Genomic DNA, 23,038 nt, shown 5'->3' on the forward strand with positions numbered 1-23,038 from the left:
TTCTTTAAATGTTTGGTAGAATTCCCCTAGGAAGCCGTCTGGCCCTGACTTTTGTTTGTTGGGAGATTTTTGATGACTGTTTCAATCTCCTTACTGGTTACGGGTCTGTTCAGGCTTTCTATTTCTTCCTGGTTCAGTTGTGGTAGTTTATATGTCTCTAGAAATGTATCCATTTCTTCCAGATTGTCGAATTTGTTGGCGTAGAGTTTCTCATCGTATGTTCTTATAATTGTTTGTATTTTTTTGGTGTTGGTTGTGATCTCTCCTCTTTCATTCATGATTTTATTTATTTGGGTCCTTTCTCTTTTCTTTTTGATAAGTCTTGCCAGGGGGTTGTCAATCTTATTCTTTCAAAGAACCAGCTCCTAGTTTTGTTGATTTGTTCTATTGTTTTTTTTTTTAGTTTCTATTTCATTGATTTCTGCTCTGATCTTTGTGATTTCTCTTCTCCTGCTGGGTTTAAGCTTTCTTTGTTGTTCTTTCTCCAGCTCCTTTAGGTGTAGGGTTAGGTTGTGTACCTTTCTTGTTTCTTGAGAAAGGCTTGTATCACTATATATTTTCCTCTCAGGACTGCCTTTGTTGTGTCCCACAGATTTTGAACCATTGTGTTTTCATTATCATTTGCTTCCATGAATTTTTTCAATTCTTCTTTAATTTCTTAGTTAACCCATTCATTTTTTAGAAGGATGCTGTTTAGTCTCCATGTATTTGGATTCTTTCCAAATTTCCTCTTGTGATTGAGTTCTAGATTGTGGTCTGAAAATTTGCAGGGAATGATCCCAATCTTTTGATACTGGTTGAGACCTGATTTATGTCCCAGGATGTGATCTATTCTGGAGAATGTTCCATGTGCATTAGAGAAGAATGTATATTCCGTTGCTTTGGGATGGAATGTTCTGAATATATCTGTGATGTCCATCTGGTCCAGTGTGTCATTTAAGGCCTTTATTTCCTTGTTGATCTTTTGCTTGGATGATCTGTCCATTTCAGTGAGGGGAGTGTTAAAGTCCCCTATTGTATTATTGTCAATGTATTTCTTTGATTTTATTTTTAATTGGTTTATATAATTGGCCCCATGTTAGGGGCATAGATATTTAAAATTGTCTTCAATATAGTGTCCTTCCTCATCTCTTATTATAGTCTTTGACTTAAAATCTAATTGATCTAAGGATTGCCACCCCAGCTTTCTTCTGATGTCCATTAGCATGTTACATTGTTTTCCACCCCCTCACTTTAAATCTGGAGGTGTCTTTGGGCCTAAAATGAGTTCTTGTAGGAAGCTTATTAGGTTTTGGGGTTTTTTTGTTTTGTTTTGTTTTCTTTTTTTTCTTTTTTTTTTTTTTTTATCCATTCTGATACCCTGTGTCTTCTGATTGGGGCTTAGTCCATTAACATTCAGGGTAACTATTGAGAGATATGGATTTAGTGCCATTGCATTGCCTGTAAGGTGACTGTTACTGTATATTGTCTCTGTTTCTTTCTGATCTACTACTTTTAGGGTCTCTCCTTGCTTAGAGGACCCCTCTCAATATTTCCTGTAGAGCTGGTTTGGTGTTTGCAAATTCTTTCAGTTTTTGTTTGTCCTGGAAGCTTTTAATTTCTCCTTCTATTTTCAGTGATAGCCTAGCTGGATATAGTAGTATTCTTGGCTGCATGTTTTTCTCGTTTAGTGCTCTGAATATATCATGCCAGTTCTTTCTGGGCTGCCAGGTCTCTGTGGATAGGTCCACTGCCAATCTAATGTTTTTACCCTTGTATGTTACAGACTTCTTTTCCCGGGCTGCTTTCAGGATTTTCTCTTTGTCGCTAAGACTTGTAAATTTTACTCCCAGGTGACGAGGTGTGGACCTATTTTTATTGATTTTGAGGGGTGTTCTTAGCATCTCCTGGATTTTGATGTTTGTTCCCTTTGCCATATTTGGGAAATTCTCTCCAATAATTCTCTCCAGTATACCTTCTGCTCTCCTCTCTCTTTCTTCTTCTTCTGGAATCCCAATTATTCTAATGTTGTGTCGCCTTATGGTGTCACTTATCTCTCAAATTCTCTTATCGTGGACCAGTATTTGTTTGTCTCTCTTTTGCTCAGCTTCTTTATTCTCTGTCATTTGGTCTTCTATGTCACTAATTCTTTCTTCTGCCTCATTTATCCTAGCAGTAAGAGCCTCCATTTTTTATTGCACCTCATTAATAGCTTTTTTAATTTCAGCTTGGTTAGATTTTAGTTCTTTTATTTCTCCAGAAAGGGCTTTTATCTCTCTGGAGAGGGTTTCTCTAATATCTTCTATGCCTTTTTTGAGCCCGGCTAGAACCTTGAGAATCGTCATTCTGAACTCTAGGTCTGTCATATTAGCAATGTCTGTATTAAGTCCCCAGTCTTCGATACAGCCTCTTCTTCTTTTTTCTGTGGTGAGTTTTTCCACCTTGTCATTTTGTCCAGATAAGATTTGCTTTCTCCTCCTCTGGAATTCCACTGTTCTCCTTGGTGATGAAGTTGGTCTTGGCTGGGTTTCTTGTTGATCTTCTGGGGGAGGTGCCTGTTGTAGTGATTCTCAAGTGTCTTTGCCCCAGATGGAATTGCACCACCCTTACCAGGGGCTGGGTTAAGTAATCTGCTCAGGTTTGCTTTTGGGAGCTTTTGTTCCCTGCGCGCTTTCTGTAGAGCTCTGGAGGACGGGAATGAAGATGGCGGCCTCCCAATCTCCAGCCCAGAGGAGCCAAGAGCTCGGGGTCCTCCTCCTCAGTGCGCCCTCAGAGAAAAGCGCCCAACTGCCCCCCCATCTCCCTGGCCTCTGGTTGCGCTTGTAGGAAAGCACTCAATCAGTCAAACTTGGAGAAAAGCACCTGGTCGCTTCTGTCTCCATGGCCTCCGGCCACATTCCGAGCTCACCCAGGCTGCAACCAGTTCAAGTAACCCCGAGCTGAGAGCTCACTCCTTGGCTTTGTCACTGTAGCCGGCTTCCCCGCTCTAATACCTGCAAGCTCTGTGACACTCAGACACCCCTGGTCCTTCTGTGACCCCGCATGGGCTTCCCCCTGGTTTAGCCTCTGGAGCGATGTCCCTCCATGGAGCAGACATTTAAAAGTCCTGATTTTGTGCTCTGTTGCTCCGCCGCTTGCTGGGAGCTGGCCCATCCCCCCCCCCCCCCCAGCAGACTATCTTCCCTCACTTTGGATTCACTTCTCTGCAGGTCCTACCTTTCAGAAAGTGATCAATTTTCTCTTTCTGGAATTGTTGCTCTCCTTCTCTTCAATTTCCCGTTGGATTTGTAGGTGTTCGCAATGCTTAGATAAGCTATCTAGCTGATTTCCTGATTCCTGATGTCGTCTCAGCCTGCTACTTCTCTGCCATCTTGACTCCTCCCTCCCATTCACTCCTTTTTTATATTTATTTTTAAGATTTCATTTTAAAGTAATCTCTATGCCCAGCATGGGGTTCAAACTCACAACCCAGAGATCAAGAAGTCACATTCCCTGCTGCTTTTTAAACTACCTGGGCTGCACACACGGCTCTCCCTGAGCTTCCTCACGGATGCTATGAAAGATTCCACCAACACCACCCCCCTCTTCCACTCATCTGGCAGCAAAGAACCTGCTAGACTGTGTGCTACTCAGGAGTGGCTACTCCACACACAGGCAGTTTCCACATTCCTTTTAATAAGAAAAGTGAAATTGTGGGAAATCATGAAATAATAAAATTCAAAAGTTAGTTCACATAAAAAATTCCTTATCCTGAATTTCAAAATCTAAGAAGCTTCAAAACTAGGAACACTTTAGAAAGTGTTAGGAAAACTTTAGAAAGTGTTAGGAACACTTCCTAAATATGCCTGCTGCAAACTATTGGTGGCAAGATCTGACTGGAATTCAGGTGAGGTTATCTGTCAGGCCTACATATTCAAGTTAGGTTGAGTATTCATAGGTTTCGTGGCAGAAATATTAATGTGTTGAAGAGTGCTACCAACCCAAATGGGAATGCTTGCATTAACTTTCTAATATCCAAATTCTAAAATACATTTGGATCCAGGGGTTATATATAAGGTATTATGAACTTTTTTTTTTTTAAGTATATGAAAAACAAAACAAAACAAAAAAACAACAAAAAACCAAACAGAACTCCACCTAGCTCAACTACCACAATGGCCAGACAAGGTCTTTTGTGTACATTTTAGTATCAAAAAACAATAAAATATATTTCAAGTACTGAATCTGAGTTTCAAAGTAGCAAGCACTTTTTAAGACATCCCAGAAAGTTCAAGACCCAGAATACGGTAAGCACCAGATCAGAAAACTCTTCGCCCTGGTCTGCCTAGTTTTGAAGACCTCTCAGGTATAAGGATGAACATTTTCTATCTGTTAGGGCCCAAGTGTAATCTAGCCCCAGACATGCAGCCCCCTCCTGAGGCAAGGTAAATATCAATTCAGCCTCTACCTATGGAAAACTGTAATATTTAATGTATTTACGTCCAAATATATGTATGTGTGTGTGCATGCACACACACACACACAAACATAACATACATTATCAGCTAGTCTTATTCCCTAAAAAGGGAAAATAAAACTCTTAACTAAACCAGCACGTAATAAAGCCAGTACATATCAAGTGCTTAATACACAATCATAAAAAAAGAATGTACTAAAATTACAGACTAAAACATAATAAAAATTCTATCATAAATATTGCCAATAAATACACATAGTGCATATATCAAAATGTTATAAAGTAAGAGTCTAAGTTTGATTTTCAGGAAATACCAGTTACAACAATTTGATATGTACATTTGCTTTATTAAAAGTATGGCACTTAATATAATAGCAGAAATAATTACACAGCTTCACATCCAGAAGCAATACAATAGTCGAGGCACAAACATTCCTTATTACCATAAAAGTAAAAAAGTTTTAATATATTCCATAAGCCCTTAATTGCATAAAATATTGTATTTAGCATCATTTACAGCCAGCACACTTATATAAACTATCATTACCTTTTGTTTACATTCTGCAAAAGAAATATGCTGAAATAAGTACAGTATAGTAGGACACTCAAGATGAAAATCAGATGTCAGTTTTGAATCATTCATGGGGAAAATGCAAGCTGACAACTCCTCTTTTATAAACTACTGGATATTGTCACAATGATTTTACACTTTTTTCATGTTTTCAAAGTAAAATCCAAAAGAACTCCACTAAGTGCCATGTTTAAAGAAGAGAATTTTTTTTTAACCGCAGCACCTTTAGACAACGAAAGATTGCATCCTGTTCTATCACGCAATATAAATTATGATATTTGTGGAAAATATGTACAAACAAACAGAAAGCAAATGTCCTAACCATTGATATATGTTGTTTTGGGAAGCAGTTCTTGGACGCAATATTAACATCTGCTGATAAGAACTGCCACCATTTTGAGTTTTCCATATGTTACCTTCATGAAATAGGAAGTCTGTAAACATAAGGTGTAAAAAACCATTTAAAATAAAGATGTAAAGTGCACTCAATGCACCCTAAGAAGAACTATCTGCATACTCTTAATCAAGTAATCTTCAGGATTAAAATACTGTACCATTTTTAAATGTACTGAGTATTAAAGATGTAAAATTGCAACAAATTCATAATCAGATCCAGCTGATAATAATGCATCCAAAAAAGGATCCAATTAAAGAAGTAATCAACGCCAAATACTTAATTCCCCTTATTTGTTTAAACCAATGATAAGTCCAGTGTTTCATTAGCGCCTTCAAAAATACTATGTTAGAAACAGAAAAGTAACCCCACCCTGATCACAGACACACAGAGACTCTTACCTAACAAACCGCTAAGCTTTGGCTACATAAAGTGCAGTTCAATAATATGCCATCCTAGCCATTCAAATACATCTAGCAATTCTGCAGCTCACCGACTTCAAAATCCTTCTCTTTTAGATTCAGTCAGGGTCCTCCGTTGATTTTCACGTTAACAACAACCCCAAAGTCTTTCCCAGTGATCTGCAATGTGCTTTATACAATTCTTAAAGAACTGGCAATGAAGCGTAAAAAGTACAGCAATTCACATTTGTGCTATGACAGTCAAGCTCTAGCTCTTTTTATTCTTTTTTAAATAGCTTCACACTTTTTGTTGTATAAAATTTTCAAGTTTTATGATAATACAGGCAGTACATTCCATCACCCTCATAGCAACCTCAGAAGTGAACCGGTCATTTGGGATCTGTGGGAAAGGAAGCAAATCAGGGTACCTTGTTTTTAAACTGTCCACACCATAAGCCTCCAATGTGTGGACGTCATTGGTCAGTCCTTCAAGTTGCTGACTGTACTCCTCTATTTTTTGTGCAAGTGCGGTGGGCTTGACATCCTTATCAGACTTCCCTCTCACGGCATAGTCAGCGGCAATCAGAGCTAATTTGGTAGAGAGGTGACACTTAAAGCACACCCACTCATTGGCATTTTTATGAAGGTCATTCCTGGCAGCCGAAAAATTGGCTCTGGCTTGTCTTAACCATCTCCGTGCTTCAACTGGATTACCAACTGACTTGAAAGTGGGGGGAACAAAGAACCGCTGAGAGTAAGTCTGGCCAGCTGAAGGTGTGCTTTTTTCTTTGTTTTGTTGTTGCCTCTCAGATTTATGGCTCGTTGCTTCTTGATTCCATGAAGTATAAAATCTCTGAAATGAGTACTTGTCTGACTGAAACCGGGACGCCGAGGTTGAAAATGTCCGCCTTGAGGCTCTGTCTGCATTTTGATCTAGAAAAGCCTGTTTCTCTAGTCTGTTGATTTCATTCTGCAAATGTTTAAAGACTTCATTAGCCATGTCATGATTCTCCGGATTTTTGTCCGGGTGCCATTTCAAATACAACCGCCTAATAATCTTTTTTCTTTCAGATTCTGGAAGCTTCCAAGCTTGCTCCACCACTGATGTTACTTCTTTTAAGATTTCTGGTAAAGAATTCACCTTGAGCTTTTTGGGGGAATGATGCTTTGAAGAGGAGGTCTTATGGCTTTCTCTACTGGAGAAAATAGGAGGGATGCTTCGTAGACCAGGGGCTAGGAACTCAGTAGGGCTGGTGGGTGTAGAGGGAGCACTGTCTCTGCTCTGAGAGCTTTCCTCAGGCCTTGAAAATTTATACAGATCGAGAGAGCTAACTATTTTATATTCACTATAGCCAATATCAATCTGATATATCTTTCCCAGAAAACTAGAATTATCAGCATCTTCCCTTACAACTTCTTGTACAATAATGGCGTAAGTGTATGTTGGCTGGTACGATCCATAGATATCACCACCTTCGGCATCAACAAGGTACCCAACATACTCTCCAGGGTAAAAAACGTTCATTGGATCCATAAGCAGAGTATAATGGATTTCAGCAGGTATTGGGGTGCCGGGCATTGGAAGTTCAAGTTTTGATGGTTCTGAAGAGTCATACTTTACTCCTAAACTGTCAAGCTTCTCACTGATCCTGTAAATATCGTTGCATCCTAGCATTGCAATTAAATAGGAGGTGTCAGAAATCAAATTGTCTGTTGCCGACTTCAGCGTCATTGCCAACGCTAACAAGAAGTTAATGTCCTTACTGTCTGAGTGCTGTATGTACAGCAGAATGACTGCATTACCAAATCTCTTCAGAAAAGCAAAAGTTTCACTTCTACTGTGGGGAATGGGATTAAAACCTTTAACTCTTAATGTTGTTTGAAGCTTTTCAAAACAAGACACTTTCAGTCCTTCTCTTAGGGCTTTGCAAAGTCTTATGGCTTTTTCTTCATTGGCCAGGAAAGCATTGTCGTTTTCATGCTTCATAATTCTAATCAGGCCTGTGATGAACTGCTCAGAAGACAAGAGTAACTGCAGTCTGCCCTGAAGAGAGCACAACGCTCCAAACTGACAGACTTTGGGAGTCTCTTCATCTAACTGTTCTTCAAGTATACTGCTCAGTAAACGGGGTCTAAGTTTTTGAGGAAAGAGCATTATCAGTTTAGTATGAAAGCCATGGTCCTTCCCTAAGTAGCACTGGCTAAGGTCAACCAACATCTGCACACCGATATTCCCCTGGATTCTACTTTTGTAATGCGGAGCGTCATCAAACACTAAGATGCTGGACTTCACCAGCCTGCCGTCCTGGCTCGGAAGGTAAAGTGCGAGATCTCGTACATTCTCCAGATCACCCCTCACCTTGACGGAGTCATTCTGCAGACTCTTGAACAAGCCAGAAACTACTCGCTTAACTGTGCGCATTTCATTAGGATCCAGCTGTTTTCCTTCAGAATTTTTGAATATGCGGCTCAACACTTCAACATATTGCTTCGTTGAAATAATATCTTCAGTACCTAGATGTTTAAACAACTGGTGAAATGTGCCCAGTTCTAAAGGTAGCTTGTACAAGTAAGGTTTAAAATCAGACTCATATTCTAGATTTATCACTACTTCCTCAGGCTTCAGGAGTTTCCAACCATCTTCTACCATCACAAAAGCAACCCCCCGCAGTTGAAACCGAAACTCCCTTTTTTCTGCACTGAGAAATTCATATATGCTCCTTAAGACCTTTGCTCTAGTTTTTACCATCTCTTCATCCAAAGTAGTTATGTTGCATATGTTCCTACAGTTATTAATGACCTTATCAAGAGGAGGATCCAGATTCACATTAAGCATGCTTAAAACTTGTTCGAGCTGTTCCTGTGCACCAAGCTCACTACCTTCTTGTTCTCTGATACTCAAGGGTGTGGCTTTCTCTGGAAGAATGGGGCAGGATGTCCACAGGAGCTGGAGCACATCACACTGCTTGAATTTGGGGTTTACCTGTGCTCCATTGAACTTTATGAGGGGAAGTGTTCCACTGACCTCTTGGTACTGAGGATGAAACCTAATGAATTCGGCAGGGGCCCGTTCAGGACACAAGAATGGTATTAAAGAAAGTTCTTTCAGGAAATTTCCAGATAACAAATCCATTCGTTCTTGGAATATATGATGGAGAAGGATATCAACGGTATTTTGCAATGTTTCCTTGGACCAGTTTTCTGTATTAGCTCTCACACTGATTTCTTTAGCAAACTGTAGCAACTGCTGTTGGGAAAGTATGTACTTCAGTCCGATATTTCTTAAGAATTCCACCCACGAGGTCAAAAACGTGGCTTGATTTTTGGGCTTTATAAGTTGTTCCAATTTTTTAAAGAAGTCCTTAGGAATAAACAATTTTTCAGGAAGCATAACTTCAAAAACTCTCACTGTTCTATCATAGAAATGTTTTGCTTGCTTTAGTCGACTGTTAGCATCATGGATTATCAATAAATTTTCCAGTTTTTCAAAAAGCTGTTCCTTGATTTCTGACAGTTCCTCAATACCTGACAATCTATTCTTAAGATAGATTAAGTGCTCTAATTTTGCATCATATGAGAGATTTTCAATTTTTGGTAAAAGGTGTTTCAAGTATACCTCAAGATCATCTACAGGTACACATCCAAGAACCTCATATAGTTCTTTCAGGTGTATTTTTTCTTCAAGAAATGCAGACGATGATGATTGTGTCCATTTTTCCACTTCAGTTGAAGGGATACTTTTTGTGAGTACATAGCATGTTCCAAATTTTGCAATGCTCATGTAGCGACCACTGATGGATTTGTAGCATGGAAGTGACTTCAAAATTTTTATGTCATCTTGGGACATCAAGTGACTCAAATTGCAATTAAAATACATCAAAAGTGCTTCAAAGTCATTTTCTACTAATTTTTCAGTTCTAAATGTTGAAGTCTGAACCATATAATGTACAGCCTTTAAAATGCTTGTGGGGCTCTCTATGTTTGCTGTGTGACGTGACAACAAAGGAACAAATGCACTGTCTTTGGAGCAGATTTTGTTCAAAGCAAGTTGAATACAGCCAGCTTTCATGAGAGCATGAAAAACTTTATCACTTTGGGCATTTGGAAAAACTGCAATGTGCATGAGACTCAAAGGAAGCAAAACGTCACCTTCAGGAACAACAAGCTGGTTTGCTGAAACGGTAAACTTTGTTCCGGGAAGCAAGGCCCAGTCTTTTAGGGTATCAACAACAATGTCAAATGTTGGTTCTGTTTCTTCTTGATCTTCTTTCACATTTACAGACTCGCTGATGAAATGCCATGCATTCTTAAGCCAAGACTCACTTGCAAAATTGTCCTTCCACTTTGTACAATTTTTGGTTTTATACTCACGAGGCAACACAGACGATAACAAATCTGCAAAGCTGGAAATGTCAAACACTTTTGCCACCTTACAGTTCAATAAAATACTACTGTATTTCAAATATAATGTATTCATGAACAAGTCTTTTCGGGATGGAATCAACTCATGGTATGTTGTCAGAAACTTGGATCGTTTGGCATCAAAAGTTTGCAAAACACTGTCCAGTGTAATGAGAAGGGGCAGTCCCTCCACTTCAATCTCACTTTCTTCTGCATCCTTAAAACAATAGTCCACTAAAAGTTTTAAACTATGAAAAAGCTTTAGGTTAGTCTGCTGGAGACGACAAGGCAGCTTCCCAATGTGGCAGTTTGTGTCAGGAGAAGCAAAGGTCATTAAAAAAGCCCTAACATCAGCAGGAGTGACGTAACTGACAGGAATATCTGCGTCTATAAGACAGTGGTATAGATTAGCGGTTTCATCACAGTTATAAACCAAGTTGAAACCGATTTCTAAAAGTAGGTGTTTCAGTCTGTAGACATTCTCCGCTACGGTCTTGCGGGTCGTGATGTTGTAATCTGCATTTTTAAGGTGTTGTAATTCATCCTGTAATAAGTTGTCAAAAAATGGTCTGGTTTTATTTGAAGTAGACATATTAATCCAAGTAATTATAACTGCAGAGTGTAAATCTGAGCCATCGATATTTGGAGCCCTCACAACAGGGAGAAGACGTTTCATGTCTTCATGAATGCAACTGTAAAGGGCTTTCACCAGACAATATAAGTCTGGCTGGAGGTCAAGCCTGTTAACTGGGAAAAATGATAAAAACTTCTTTAAAGTATCCTTTACAACATGAATAGGTGTGTTCTGTAAAACTGATAATGTTGGGTCAGAACCAGGGAAATAGCGCTTTTTCAGCTGGATCAGTAATTCAACATATGCAGGTGCTATTAATGCTGTCATTAAACTGTTGTTCCAGTCACTGCGAACACCAACTCCATTATCGTCCCGCCACAGATTTCTCCTGGCTGAATCCAGAGCAAAGTGGCCGTTCACATGAAAAGGTAATCCTGTCTCTAAAGAGAGGGGCAAGAAACAGAAGGCCCTGTGGGGTTTTTTATAGTTGTGAGTAATGCAGGCAGCTACTCCACCACGTGGGAAGAGAGTGATATCCTGGTTCTTGTGAGCGGATATAACACTCTTAGACACTTTATCCATACTTGAAAAGCCCGACCTATTACAAATGAGCCATGTAGTAAGATTTCCTTCGGAGTCTTCGGTATCCATAGTATAGGTTATCTGTTGAACTGGTATGTCTTTGAGCTGTCTCTTTTTAGTAACACTATCGATGACAGATGCATGAAACTGCTTCCTTTTCAATCTGTCCCCGTCAGTGATCTTGCCCTTTACAGAATACAGCACATTCAGAGCTCCAGTACCTTTATCTATTTCACAAATAGAAATCTTTTCCATGTGGTTAAGAAACATTAAAAGTTCTGCCCCATCTGACCGCAGCTTGTCCAAAAGATTCTGGACCATTCTGTCTGATGACGGAACTGAAGAAATTTCTGAAACCTTTGCCATTTCTGCATTACGAAGAGGAAATCTAAACATTGTGCAATTATCTAATTTGAAGTGAGTTCCCAGATAAAGATCCAGTACATCCGAGAACTGTGTCCGAAAATCTGCATCCAAATCTCTGAACATGCGTCCAGGACTGACGGATGTGGCTCCTGGTGCATATCTGGCATGAGGATCAAAAATACACAGGATGTCATTGCCAGAAATGAAAGAAGGGCAGTCTGTAATATGATACACAGAATTGAACCCTATGCCGTACTGTCCAGTTTTACAAGGATTTCCTTCTTTGGTGCCTTTTCCAAGATTCTGAATTCCTCTGACATCATCTTCTGTAAAAGGCTGGTTATTGTACACACAAAGTGCTGGCCCTTGCAGTGGGGCCCACTTATCATCAAATATTCTATCGACCGGATGCTGTCTGGGGTCGAACACAAAACAGATTTCTGTGGCCTTTGCATCATCAGCATTTTGAAGAAGTTCCTTCAACATTTCCTTTTCTGAAGGATAGGCATTAAGGATACTCTTAATTCTGCTGGTTAGTTTTTCTTTCTGCCCAAATTCCGTGCCAAGCGTGGTAAAACAGATGTTGGATGCGTACCGCTCTAAGGCTTTATGTCGCTTTGGGACTGCTCCGAGCTTTACAGCTACTTCCCTGGGGATATCGGCATGACAGTATTTCACAGTGGTGTCCTTGACTTTTATCCAGGGACAATCGTTGTAGCATAAAGATTTAGCAGGGAGAAGTTTCAGATTAGTATCTGGCAGTAATATCTTGCCATAATTTTTCTCACAAAATTCTTGTTTCTTTTCTCTAATGAGACTCCATATTCCTTCACTAATTATTCGCCGGCAAAGTTGAAAACTCTCTTCTGTAATTTGCTTTGTTCCCTTCTCTTGATCGATAGATTCCAAAACAAGGGCAAAATCTTCAACAGTAAATGACTGCCTCACACCCACACTTTCAAATAGCTCACGGAAATTATTTTTGTACTTATTAGGCAGCTGATAAAGGTATGGTGCCGCTTCAAAATTCAAATGAAAAGAAACTTTCTCTGAATCAACATATGCATTCTCAACGAGAATGAAGCTAAAGGGTTTCAACTTTTCAACAATTGATAATTTGATGATTTCATTTTGCATCATCGCATCATGAAGGTACTTGTAGCAGGCATTGGTGATATTCTCCTGGTACAGTGTAATTCCGTCATCAACTGATTTTGCAACTTCCTTCAATTGGTTCACAACCAGATCAACTGTTGGCTTCCTCAGCAGCCCCAAAAACTCCTTAACGGCCAATGACACTGAACCACAGCCTCTGAAGGAATGTGAGTTTTCATTCAGAATTGGTTGCAAGAGACAAACTATATCCTGATGCTCAGCCGTATAAAGGTCAGTTGCCGCAAACATGGTCTCAGGCTTAAAACTGTTACCTTTCCAGTCCAAAGAAAATCCTGCTGGCTTTGTTAGAAATGGAAGGAAAGGGATTGTTTGATATTTTACAGCAAAATCCTTTGCTCTAGGGTCCCTTATTTTTAGTTTTTCATCAATGAGACTTAACAGGATACTACTTCTTAGACAAGCAGCAGCATGATCACTTTTATTAATTTCAGCCACGGACTGTGCCCGTTCCAGCATGTCATCCCATAAAATGTCATCTTTTGCCATGCCTAACTGAACCAGCTTAATCAAAATAATAGGATTAAGATAATCCTGAGTAGAACCATAAGGAAACCGTCCGTCTTTAGTATCAAATAACTTTGCAACTCGTCCTTCAGGGTGGATTAATCTTGATGGTAAAACCAAAGGATGCCCCTCCAAAGAGCAAGGAATACAGGGAGTAACACGAAGAATTCCCGAGAACTCATCAATTTTTTCATTTAGAACAAAATTCATTAAAGGATCTCTGAGTTCTGCTTCAATTTCTTGAATATTTGGGAAAAACACTTCTGAAAAAAACTGCTTCTCTGAAAATGTATTTTCAAGCAGTATCTGTTTGCAGCCAGCTTCTTCAAATCCTGATTTTACTGAAGAAGGAAGTTCAACAGCACAAAGGTTTTTTGACCCAGTCTTCTTGAGGTACTTCAAAAATATCTTGAAGGCTGCTGGACCAACATCTTTTCTTTTAAGTATAGAATCATCTAGAAATCTCACATTCTTCATGGAAACCCACGTGGATCCATCAGAGAAGACTCTGGTCAATTCTTTCCCTTTTCCATGAGCTATATCTTCATAAAATCCTTGGCAAATTACAGAAAAATCATCATGAACTAATTCGGGATCAGGCCACACTGAGTAGTAAGTATAATCCATGAGCTCCCCATTAGTGGCCAGGTCACGCAGGACACTAAGTGCCTCCAAGTAAGCTTTCACAATAACGTGTCTCATGAAGGTGGTATTCCATCGTCCTTTTGTGTCTGTCTTCCAGATTTCTTTTCTATTTGAAGTAACAGCAAAACACCCATTGATGTGAACTGGCAATCCTGTTTTGATTCGTAAGGGTAGATAGCAAAATACTTCTCCAACATGTGGTTTCACAGCCCACTTCTGGTCCTGGATTTCAGAGAGCAGAACTCCCACGGCCCCACAAGGAACCAACCCTAGTCTGCGTCCACTGTCATTCAGAGAAAACTTGAGAGCCTCTCCTGTGTCCATGCAGGTACATATAAGCCATGTGGTACACTCTACTGTTTTTTGTGGCAGCTCATCTGATGGCTTTTTTGACTGGCCAGACTTCGCCATTTCAAAGAGAGCAGTTAGGTCGTCATCCGGACCTCTGAAAAGTGGCGACTGTAAATCAGCAATTCTTCTGAACACATGGTGAAATTCTTCAACTGTGATCTGAAGAATGCAAGATGACTTTGGTGCATCAGCAGGAGGCTTTTTATTACTGCTGCTGCAAGCCTTCATGAGCCTAGCAGCTTCTTTTAAAATACTTAAGACAGGGGCGCTCAATGCTTTGGAAGAGCAGGGGGTTTTTCTGATTATGACTGTATCTTGTGCCAAGCTGGGATTGGTTTCCTCAATTTTCAAGTACTTCAAATACATTGAGTTCACACTCTGAGTGAAAATGATAAGCCGGTGTCCACAGAGACTAAATTCATCCACAAGAGAGTAAATATCTGCTGTATTGTAACAGGTACTACTAACTTCACTCACTTTCGCTTCCTGTTGAGTTCTAAAGGACAGTCGGAAAAGAGTTCCATTGTAGCTGTAAGGTGCTTCTACAGTCAAAGGTAACTGACAGCCAAAAACATCTATAAATGGCTTGAATTGATTAGGAAATTTCCTTAGTCTTTTCTGTTGTTTACTCCAATTAATTTTGATCCCAGGATTAGATTTGTCTTTAATGTGTTTACTGATGTGGTTTATGTTTGGATCAAACATTATCATGAATTCTCGACTCATGATGATGGGAATGTCAGTGATATGGTACACGGAATTAAATCCAAGACCAAATTTTCCAACTTTGTCAACCTCTTCCCTCTTTAAAGATTCTCCTAGCCTAGTGATGTTCACAAAATCTGAATCTGAGAACTGAGAATTATTGAATGACCACAGAGCGGGTCCATGGCAAGCTGCCATGCCTGGGTCCAGCAGATTCTCTCGAATGTCCATATTTCTTCGCATATCAATCATAAAACTACATTCTGTTGCATTTGCATCATCAGCATTTTGAAGCAGTTCTTTAAAAATATCTGACACTGAAGGGTATTCTTCCAGAATATTTTTAATTCTTACAGTAAGTGGTTCCCTTTGCCCTGACTGCTCAAATCCCATGTTTTCAGGATTGATCAGTCTTGTGCTAAGGCATGGAACTTTCAGCCATTCTGCAGTTTTCATGGGTATGTCCTCATGCACCAGAATAATTGGTTCCACTGAATCTTCCAGTAAGTCATTGAGGTCATCAACTTTGATGTCACAATAACAGCATTCATGAATTGGCTTCATGATAAGTTTAGAAGGATTTTTACTATGATGTATTGGAACCGGTGTGTTGGGGCTTGCTGGAATCTGATTGCTGTAAAGCCATCTGATGATATTCAACATAAGGTGAAGATTTTGTTTGCTTTCTTGATCACTGAGATCTTGGTCACTTTTGAGATACACCTTCTGAATGACCATGGAAATATGATCTGATGTCAACTCCTCTATTGAACCACAGACCTTAAACAGTTGATGGAATTTTGCCATGGTTTTAGGCACACTATGCAAATAAGGCTGAAGGTCAAGATCATGAAATGGTTTTATCACAGCTTGGGCGAGGGGACAAAATTTTTTGCCAGTCCAAACCCACGGAAATTTCAAGGCTCTGAAAGCATCCTTCCCTTCATTTAAATGATCATGCATGAATCCATAAATTTCAAGCAAAATATGTTGAAATTGATAGTAGTCTTCATCACTAAAGGTTTTTGAAGTATACCAATCAACAACAATTTTAAAATGTTTTAAGACAGCACTAATGCTAGGTTTGGTGAAGATTCCTAAGGCTTTCTCCAAGTTGATATGGACACTTTCAACAAGGGGAAGTGACGAGCCAACCAGAATCGCATGGGCTCCATCGCACATATCTGGTGGGGCACAAAGGTTACAGACATCTCCCTTCCAGACTAAAGAGCCTGGGTAGTTTGGTGGCCTTTCTTTGCAAGCTGGAACCCATTTTATTTTCTTCAGGGTCATCTTTCCTTCAGAAGACTGCAATAGCGTGTGATTCTTGTTTAAAACCAGTAAGAGTGTTTTGGCTTTCTTTAGAAGAACATCCTGATTTGGACAAGAACTGACCTGTAAGGCTTCAATATTTTTTGCTACTTGCACAACATCATTTTCTTTGAGACTGGCTTCGTTTTTCAGACCAATCTGTCTTAAAGAGTGAAGAATATCTGGTGAGGTAAAAACTGAAGGTGGGAAGCAGGTTTCTTCTTCACTGTAAAAGAGATCCTTTAGTACTTCTATATCAGGATCAAAGAGTTCACCAGCTGACACCATCTGTTCCTGGGAAATCTGAATGAATTTCAATGGCATTAACCAATCAAGCACATTCGGATTCTCATTCTTAAGAGAGGACAGATTCTCAAGGGTCCATAACATAAGGTGTGTTACTTCATCATGTGAATAAAATGCATTTTCAATATCTTTTAAAATGAGTTTTAAGCAATTAGTGGTCTTTAACTTCTCTATTTTCAACATGTTTGCCAAACGAATAGTAGCTTCATCGCTACTGTCTATTACCGAAATAGAGAGTCGGAGATCTGGCGGAAGTTTGGCCGTATGGTGCAAGACCTTACAGCCTTTTAGTTTTGTGTAAGACGAAAGCCCCTGATCAGATAAATGGTTAATTCGCTTGAATATTGGCAATTCCTGAATTATTCTTTTCTCTTTTTCACTGATATCAGTTAAACTAGCTAAAAACTTCCTCAGAGCATCTTTGTGTGTGGGAAGCAGCGAAGCTATCTGATTACACAATTTCTGCAACGGCATCTTCTCCATTATCTGTAGAACAGCACTCGGTAATGGTGAGTGAATGTATTTTTTAATAAGTGGATGCTGTATGGAGGCATCTAATTTTTTAAGGACAATCCCTCCAAGTTTTTGTACAATGTCTGCTAAAAATTCAGGAAGCTGTGCTTCAGAATCATCATCTAAAATGACTAATGATGGAATCCTGAGTCTAATGAGTTCCACACACTTCTGACCTTCTTCTAGTGTAGTTCTGGGGATAAGTGGCATCTCATCAAATAAAGTCAAATCTTCTGAAAAATGTATATAGAGATTCTTCCAAACCATTTTAAGCCATGCGACAGATGGGTGATTTTTGTCTTCATCAAATGGATACCACTGAACAATCAACTCTCTGCCAGGCCAGAATGTATTCATTACTTCTTTGATAAGACGTGCAAATCGTTCCGGATTTAGAAGCTGCAGCTGAGTACATGGTCTTCCTGTAAATCATATACAGAAATATTATAAATAGATATAACTCTAACTTATTTAGCTTTCTATTCTTGCAGACTAGATAGTACTATGAAGCCATTTTTAGAAGGTTTAAGTACACTGTAAAAATGCAAACATTCAGCATACCTGGGCTAATACTATTTTTACATAATGACAGAGAATCTACATATACACTTATATTTACAACGACTCATGGGAGAAAAAATTCTCTTTGGAAAGTGCTTATTTTAAGTAAATATTTAAAATGCATTTGCATGTATTTTAAAAAATTATCCTATGCTGTTCTACAAATGGAATCAACATGGAAAGTAAGTTTTAGTGGTTATCTGTCTACAAATAAAAGCATGAAAGAAAATGTGACTAAACCTTAACTAAGTACCATTCTATTTAAGGGTAAGTGATTTATAAGCAAACCCAGTATGTATTTCCTTTCTTCATGTGTCCAGGAAGGAAACGTGGCTGCACAGGATGATAGAGGGGCATGAGACAGGGGTCCATGTCTTGGATGCCAACACTCTCTGAAGTCACAGCAGCGAGGACACTTAGAGACTTTCCTTCCACTCACTAAAACCTGATACGTAAAGTAAGTGTCAATCTCTCTGGGACCCGAATTCTCTCTGGAAAAAGGATGGGGATGAAGTTCTGGTTCCAAGACTGCTCCATTTACATGCCCAAGCAGGGATGATAGTCACAGATTTTCCAAATAAGCTTTTACCTGGCTACTTATTCTTAGTTATTAAAGTGTGCTCTTTGGAGCCCTGGGATTTTGCAGAAACGCCTTGGAGACAAGGAATGGGAGTAGCTGGGGTCTGCTGCAAAGGCAGGGCTTGTCCCCCATCAAGCTGCTCTACTTCTAGATGTTTTATAAGTAAGGAGACTAGTAAGATTTCATCTAGGGAAAAAGATTTTTGCTGATTCTTAACCACTGCTCCAGAAAATAACACTATTTCTAAGTGCATTTTGTGTTTCAGAGTATTTAAAGTAACAGGAAAAGATTTTTCAAGAACATTATATACCTATAGGTCTGTGTTAGCCCATATAGAGAAATAAAAAGCACCTCAAATTCAATCTTATGGAAAACAATTTTCTTTCCATGTACATACAATTTCTAGACTCTTAAAAGACTATTTTAAAAAATTATAGAAGACGGTCTCAAACCCTTTGAAACTTCGATACATCACTATTTTTTAACCAAGAGAGGACATCCCTATTTCAGAGTCTTACACTTCGGGAAGATGACTCTGCCTCCAAATAAGAAAATTATCTTTCATGCTACAGTAAGACATTTTTATATTACTGCTACAGAAATTTAAGCAAGGGTACATTTTGTGCAACTTTTGGAAGATGTCAATCCCCAAATTTTGAGTATCTTCAGTTTCTACATGTGTGATTTAGGGTAAATCAAGTAGTAACATTTAAGAAATCAAAAAATCTTGTCAAACAATCTTGTCAAATCTTGTACTAGTCTGACCAGTACAGTCTCTTGACCTATGAATTCCATTAAAATATAATTTTTTATAATTAAGTTTTAGTAACAATGTTCTAAAAAAAAAAATGCTTACTGAATTGAATTAGTAGAATATCCAAATCATAAGTAAGGCAAGGATTTAACACCAAAAATACAAAAAAGAGTTAGAAATTAAAATTCAGAACACTATGAAAACAAAATATTAAATGTACACCACACTGCGCTATACGTTAATAACTGCCACAAGACGTGCATTTGGTAGATGACACTGTCTAGTATCCTCGTGTGAAACTGGCAATTCATAAAACTACACCCACCTTCAGGAAAAAGGGCTAATATTACTTTATAAATAAAATACCAAGAAAACACCCACACCACATATAACATGCAACTAACACACCAGTCATGCTCAACTAAAAAAAAAACATAAGGGAAAGTAAAGGAGAGAGAAAATGAAATTAAGACACAATTCTAAGTACTTATATGGGTTTAATCTGAAGTCCTGATTGCTATATAGTTTTGTATTTAAGCCTTTAGTTTTTCACCCTAAAGTAGAAATGTTAACACAGAAAAGTCATCACATCTTAGGTCAGAAAGCCAACAAAATGATAAAGCACCTCCAATAGTATCAGCAAAATAATTTTTATAGCATTTTAATAAATGACTATGTTTTTGTTGCCCTAGCCTTGAAAATCATCAGCACTGTCAAAAGAGGTCAACTCGACAGCACTGAAAGTGTTCCTGAAGACAGAACTGTTTTATCTAAACTAAGATTAGACATGATTATTTCAGAACTACCTCTTTTAAGAGTAGTTTTTGCTTTACTATCAATCTGTTCAAAATAATAAACATCAACACACTGAATCACTCTTTAAAGACTGTACTATGTTTTTTGTTTATATTTATTCACATGTTTATGTTTAGTACCAACTTTGAGAAAGATTTTTGACACAGATGAAAATAGGATATTATAGACTTCTTCAATATTTACTTAGCCACAAAATCTCAGTCCTGAATGCCTTCACTGACTTGGGGCTCAGTACACTTGACCAGACTCCTTTGGAGTCACAACTGCTGACTCTGGGCATCTGAGGCTGTGAGCACAGCAACAGCTCTTTCTACTTTTCTTGTACAGAAAGGGGCAGTGGCAGCTTTGATGACTGATGAGTTCTAAATGTACTCCACTGTGTAGAGTGAGCCAAATCTCTTTGTAAAATACACATGTGACAGAGAGCAAGTCCATTCAATGGTAAGCTACAGATGAGTCAAATCTTCCAAGAAACAGAAAGACGGGAAAAGAAAAGAACCAATGAAGGAAAGGAAAGCATGTCTGCCTGCCAAGCACTCCATCTGGCACCAGGCAGCTCTAGGAGCAGCACTGAGAGAGGGGGACCATGGGGGTCCAGTGGGAACATCCACTCTAACGTGGAGCCTGCCAATGTGGTTCCAAAATCCACTGGTGGCCAAATTTCTTTTCAAGAAGTCCACACTGGCATTCTGCCCGTTCAAGGTGTCCTAGTGTTCATCTAGAAAAGGTGCCACAAGACAACAGGAGAGGTCACTGCCATTACCAGGAGCGTCCCTAAGGCTTAGGGATAACTACGCAACCTACTCCTACCACCATTTTGTTTTCTTCTTGGATTATACCTTACAAATATAGGATATATTAGGTTTTAGAAATATATAGTAAAAATAGCTATGGATGACAAGCCACTTACAAGCTAGAAACCAAATTTAATATTAATAGGAATCATCAATATAACAATGACTTGGTTTCTCAATTCAGTATGAGTACAGCTTACTACAAAGAATTGACTGACTTCAAAAAATAACATTTACGATAAAAACAATGTCCATTAAGCAACTACTGCATCCTCTTCTTTTCCAAGTGAAACATGAACTGAGGAAAAATAATACCAGCTGAGTCCAAATATTTTTATTAAAAAAAAAAAGTCAGTAAAATGACACACTAGGCACGGTAAGAACAATCAGCCGACTGTTCCAAATGAAAACTGTGTTAACCACTTTACTTTCCTCAGTGTGCCAAGTAGAGGGATGCTCTCCCATGGTAAGCCAGTCACCACTGTGGGTACCAGCCACCATGGTAAGCCAGTCACCACTGTGGGTACCAGCCACCATGGTAAGCCAGTCACCACTGTGGGTACCAGAAAGACTCCTCCCTTCGCCATCACAGATCCCAGAACTTGGTCCCCTCTACACTTTCTAATCTCAATATTTGTGTATATCATTTAAAAGAGGTGCGTTCATTCACACTTTCCCATTAAAAACCACAGCTTAAAATACAAATTTCAGCAGAATTCTTTGAGACCAAATGTTCTATGAAATATTTTCAAATCATTTAAATATGGTTTTATTGTGGTATGTACAACAACCACCTATAAACCTATATTGGTACAGTTTCCTCTCTCCTTTAAATAGTTATCAGCACCGGGTGGGGGGGATGTTAACATAACCTCTAGCTACTTCAGTAAATGAAAAAACAAGATTCAAAGAATCAAATGAACAAAAACATCAAGCTACAAATAAACACAACATTTAGTCAGTTACCATACCTGAATATCCCCAGAGAAGTTGTTGTGCTAGAATATAATTAAATCCAATCTTAGAAAAAGCCAGAACTGTCACAATTTCACATGACGGCTACAGAAATTATTCTACATCTTAAGATAGCACCATCTATGGAATCTTACACATCATTATGTAAAAGAAAAGCCATAAACAAAATTCCAAATATAGCAGAATATACATTTAAGATTTAAAAATGTATTTCAATGCAAGCTAAATCCAAACTACATAATGGGTAGGAAATCTTAGCTCAGAAAGAAAGCAAAGAAGAAAGGAATACAAACTGTGTATGTATAAATTACATTTCAACAGCATAAATAATGTAATTTGATAAGCTCCCAGTGTGCTTTTTGTACAGATGATTACCATATGATATTCAGATATTCCAGATAAGAATTAAGAAAGGGAAGGGTGCCTGGGTGGCTCAGTAAGTTATGCATCTGACTCTTGATTTCAGCTCAGGTCATGATCTCAGGTTGTGAGACTGAGCCCCACACTGGGCCCCATGCTGGGTGTGGAGCCTGCTTGAGATTCTCTCTCCGCTCCCACTACCCTTCCCACCTGCCTCTTTAAAAAAAAAAAAAAAAAAAAATTAAGAAAGGGAAGACATCTAATTTACAGAGTAAATCACTCCATAAATCAGAGTATCTCTACAAAGTACGTACACAATTTTTGGAGTATTTCCATAAAGTAAGTATAATTCACTCTATGACAAAGAAAAGGGGGTTTTCTCATATACTTCTACTGCTTGCTTATAATAACCACCAATAATTTCAACCATCAAAGAATCCTATATGGCCATCTAACCCCTCCTCTGCCTGAAGCAAACCATTTCTTTGCTCAAGTACACCTCCACAGCTCTGTGCCATGTTCGTATACTTGGGTATATTAGGCTACACCTGGCAGCTAACACAGAGCTGAAGCTCTTATCAAAGGAACTTAAGCTCTTCTAATCTGAACATTCTTCCAATTACTTTAGGCATTCCAACCGTCAATGGTGACTGCTAGAGACAGAGAAATAAACATGATACATGACCTCAGACCATGTCTCATAGTCTAATGGGGAAGGTGGGTATTAGATAAATTATCATAAATGACAAAACAGGTACACATGTGGGGCACAAGTGCTACAAGAACTCAGTGTGCCGTGAGGACACATGGGCCATGAGACAAATGAGCATGAGAGCGCGAGATTGGGGACAAAGGAAACCATGTTTCCTTAGGGAGGGAACTATACCTTAGGGAGGAAAAGAACAGGCTATCTCCCATATATGAGAATGATCAAGGGAGACTATAAAAGAGATTAATAATAAT

At 38.8% G+C, this 23,038-nt stretch overlaps 1 protein-coding gene and 1 long non-coding RNA gene across 5 annotated transcripts in view; one reads left to right on the plus strand and one right to left on the minus strand.

Annotated features, from left to right (window-relative positions):
• Positions 1 to 4,767: 4,767 nt before the first annotated feature.
• Positions 4,768 to 23,038, minus strand: part of SACS (sacsin molecular chaperone) — a 94,269-nt gene continuing 75,998 nt past the window's right edge. For 3 of the 4 annotated variants that reach the window (XM_059378272.1, XM_059378271.1, XM_059378273.1), the window contains 2 exons: positions 21,712 to 21,738; positions 4,768 to 17,657 (listed from right to left, as the gene is read on the minus strand). In XM_059378272.1, the coding sequence (XP_059234255.1) occupies positions 6,100 to 17,657; positions 21,712 to 21,738 (11,585 nt within the window). In that variant the 3' untranslated portion in view covers positions 4,768 to 6,099. The remainder of the gene's footprint in view (positions 17,658 to 21,711; positions 21,739 to 23,038) is intronic. The other variant, XM_059378274.1, reaches the window with a different exon arrangement.
• Positions 11,119 to 19,990, plus strand: LOC132002978 (uncharacterized). Its single transcript, XR_009400092.1, has 3 exons — positions 11,119 to 11,204; positions 18,117 to 18,253; positions 19,823 to 19,990. It is a non-coding gene; the product is annotated as an uncharacterized LOC132002978 (long non-coding RNA).

This window comes from Mustela nigripes, chromosome 15, assembly GCF_022355385.1.
Source record: "Mustela nigripes isolate SB6536 chromosome 15, MUSNIG.SB6536, whole genome shotgun sequence".
Classification (NCBI taxonomy): domain Eukaryota; kingdom Metazoa; phylum Chordata; class Mammalia; order Carnivora; family Mustelidae; genus Mustela; species Mustela nigripes.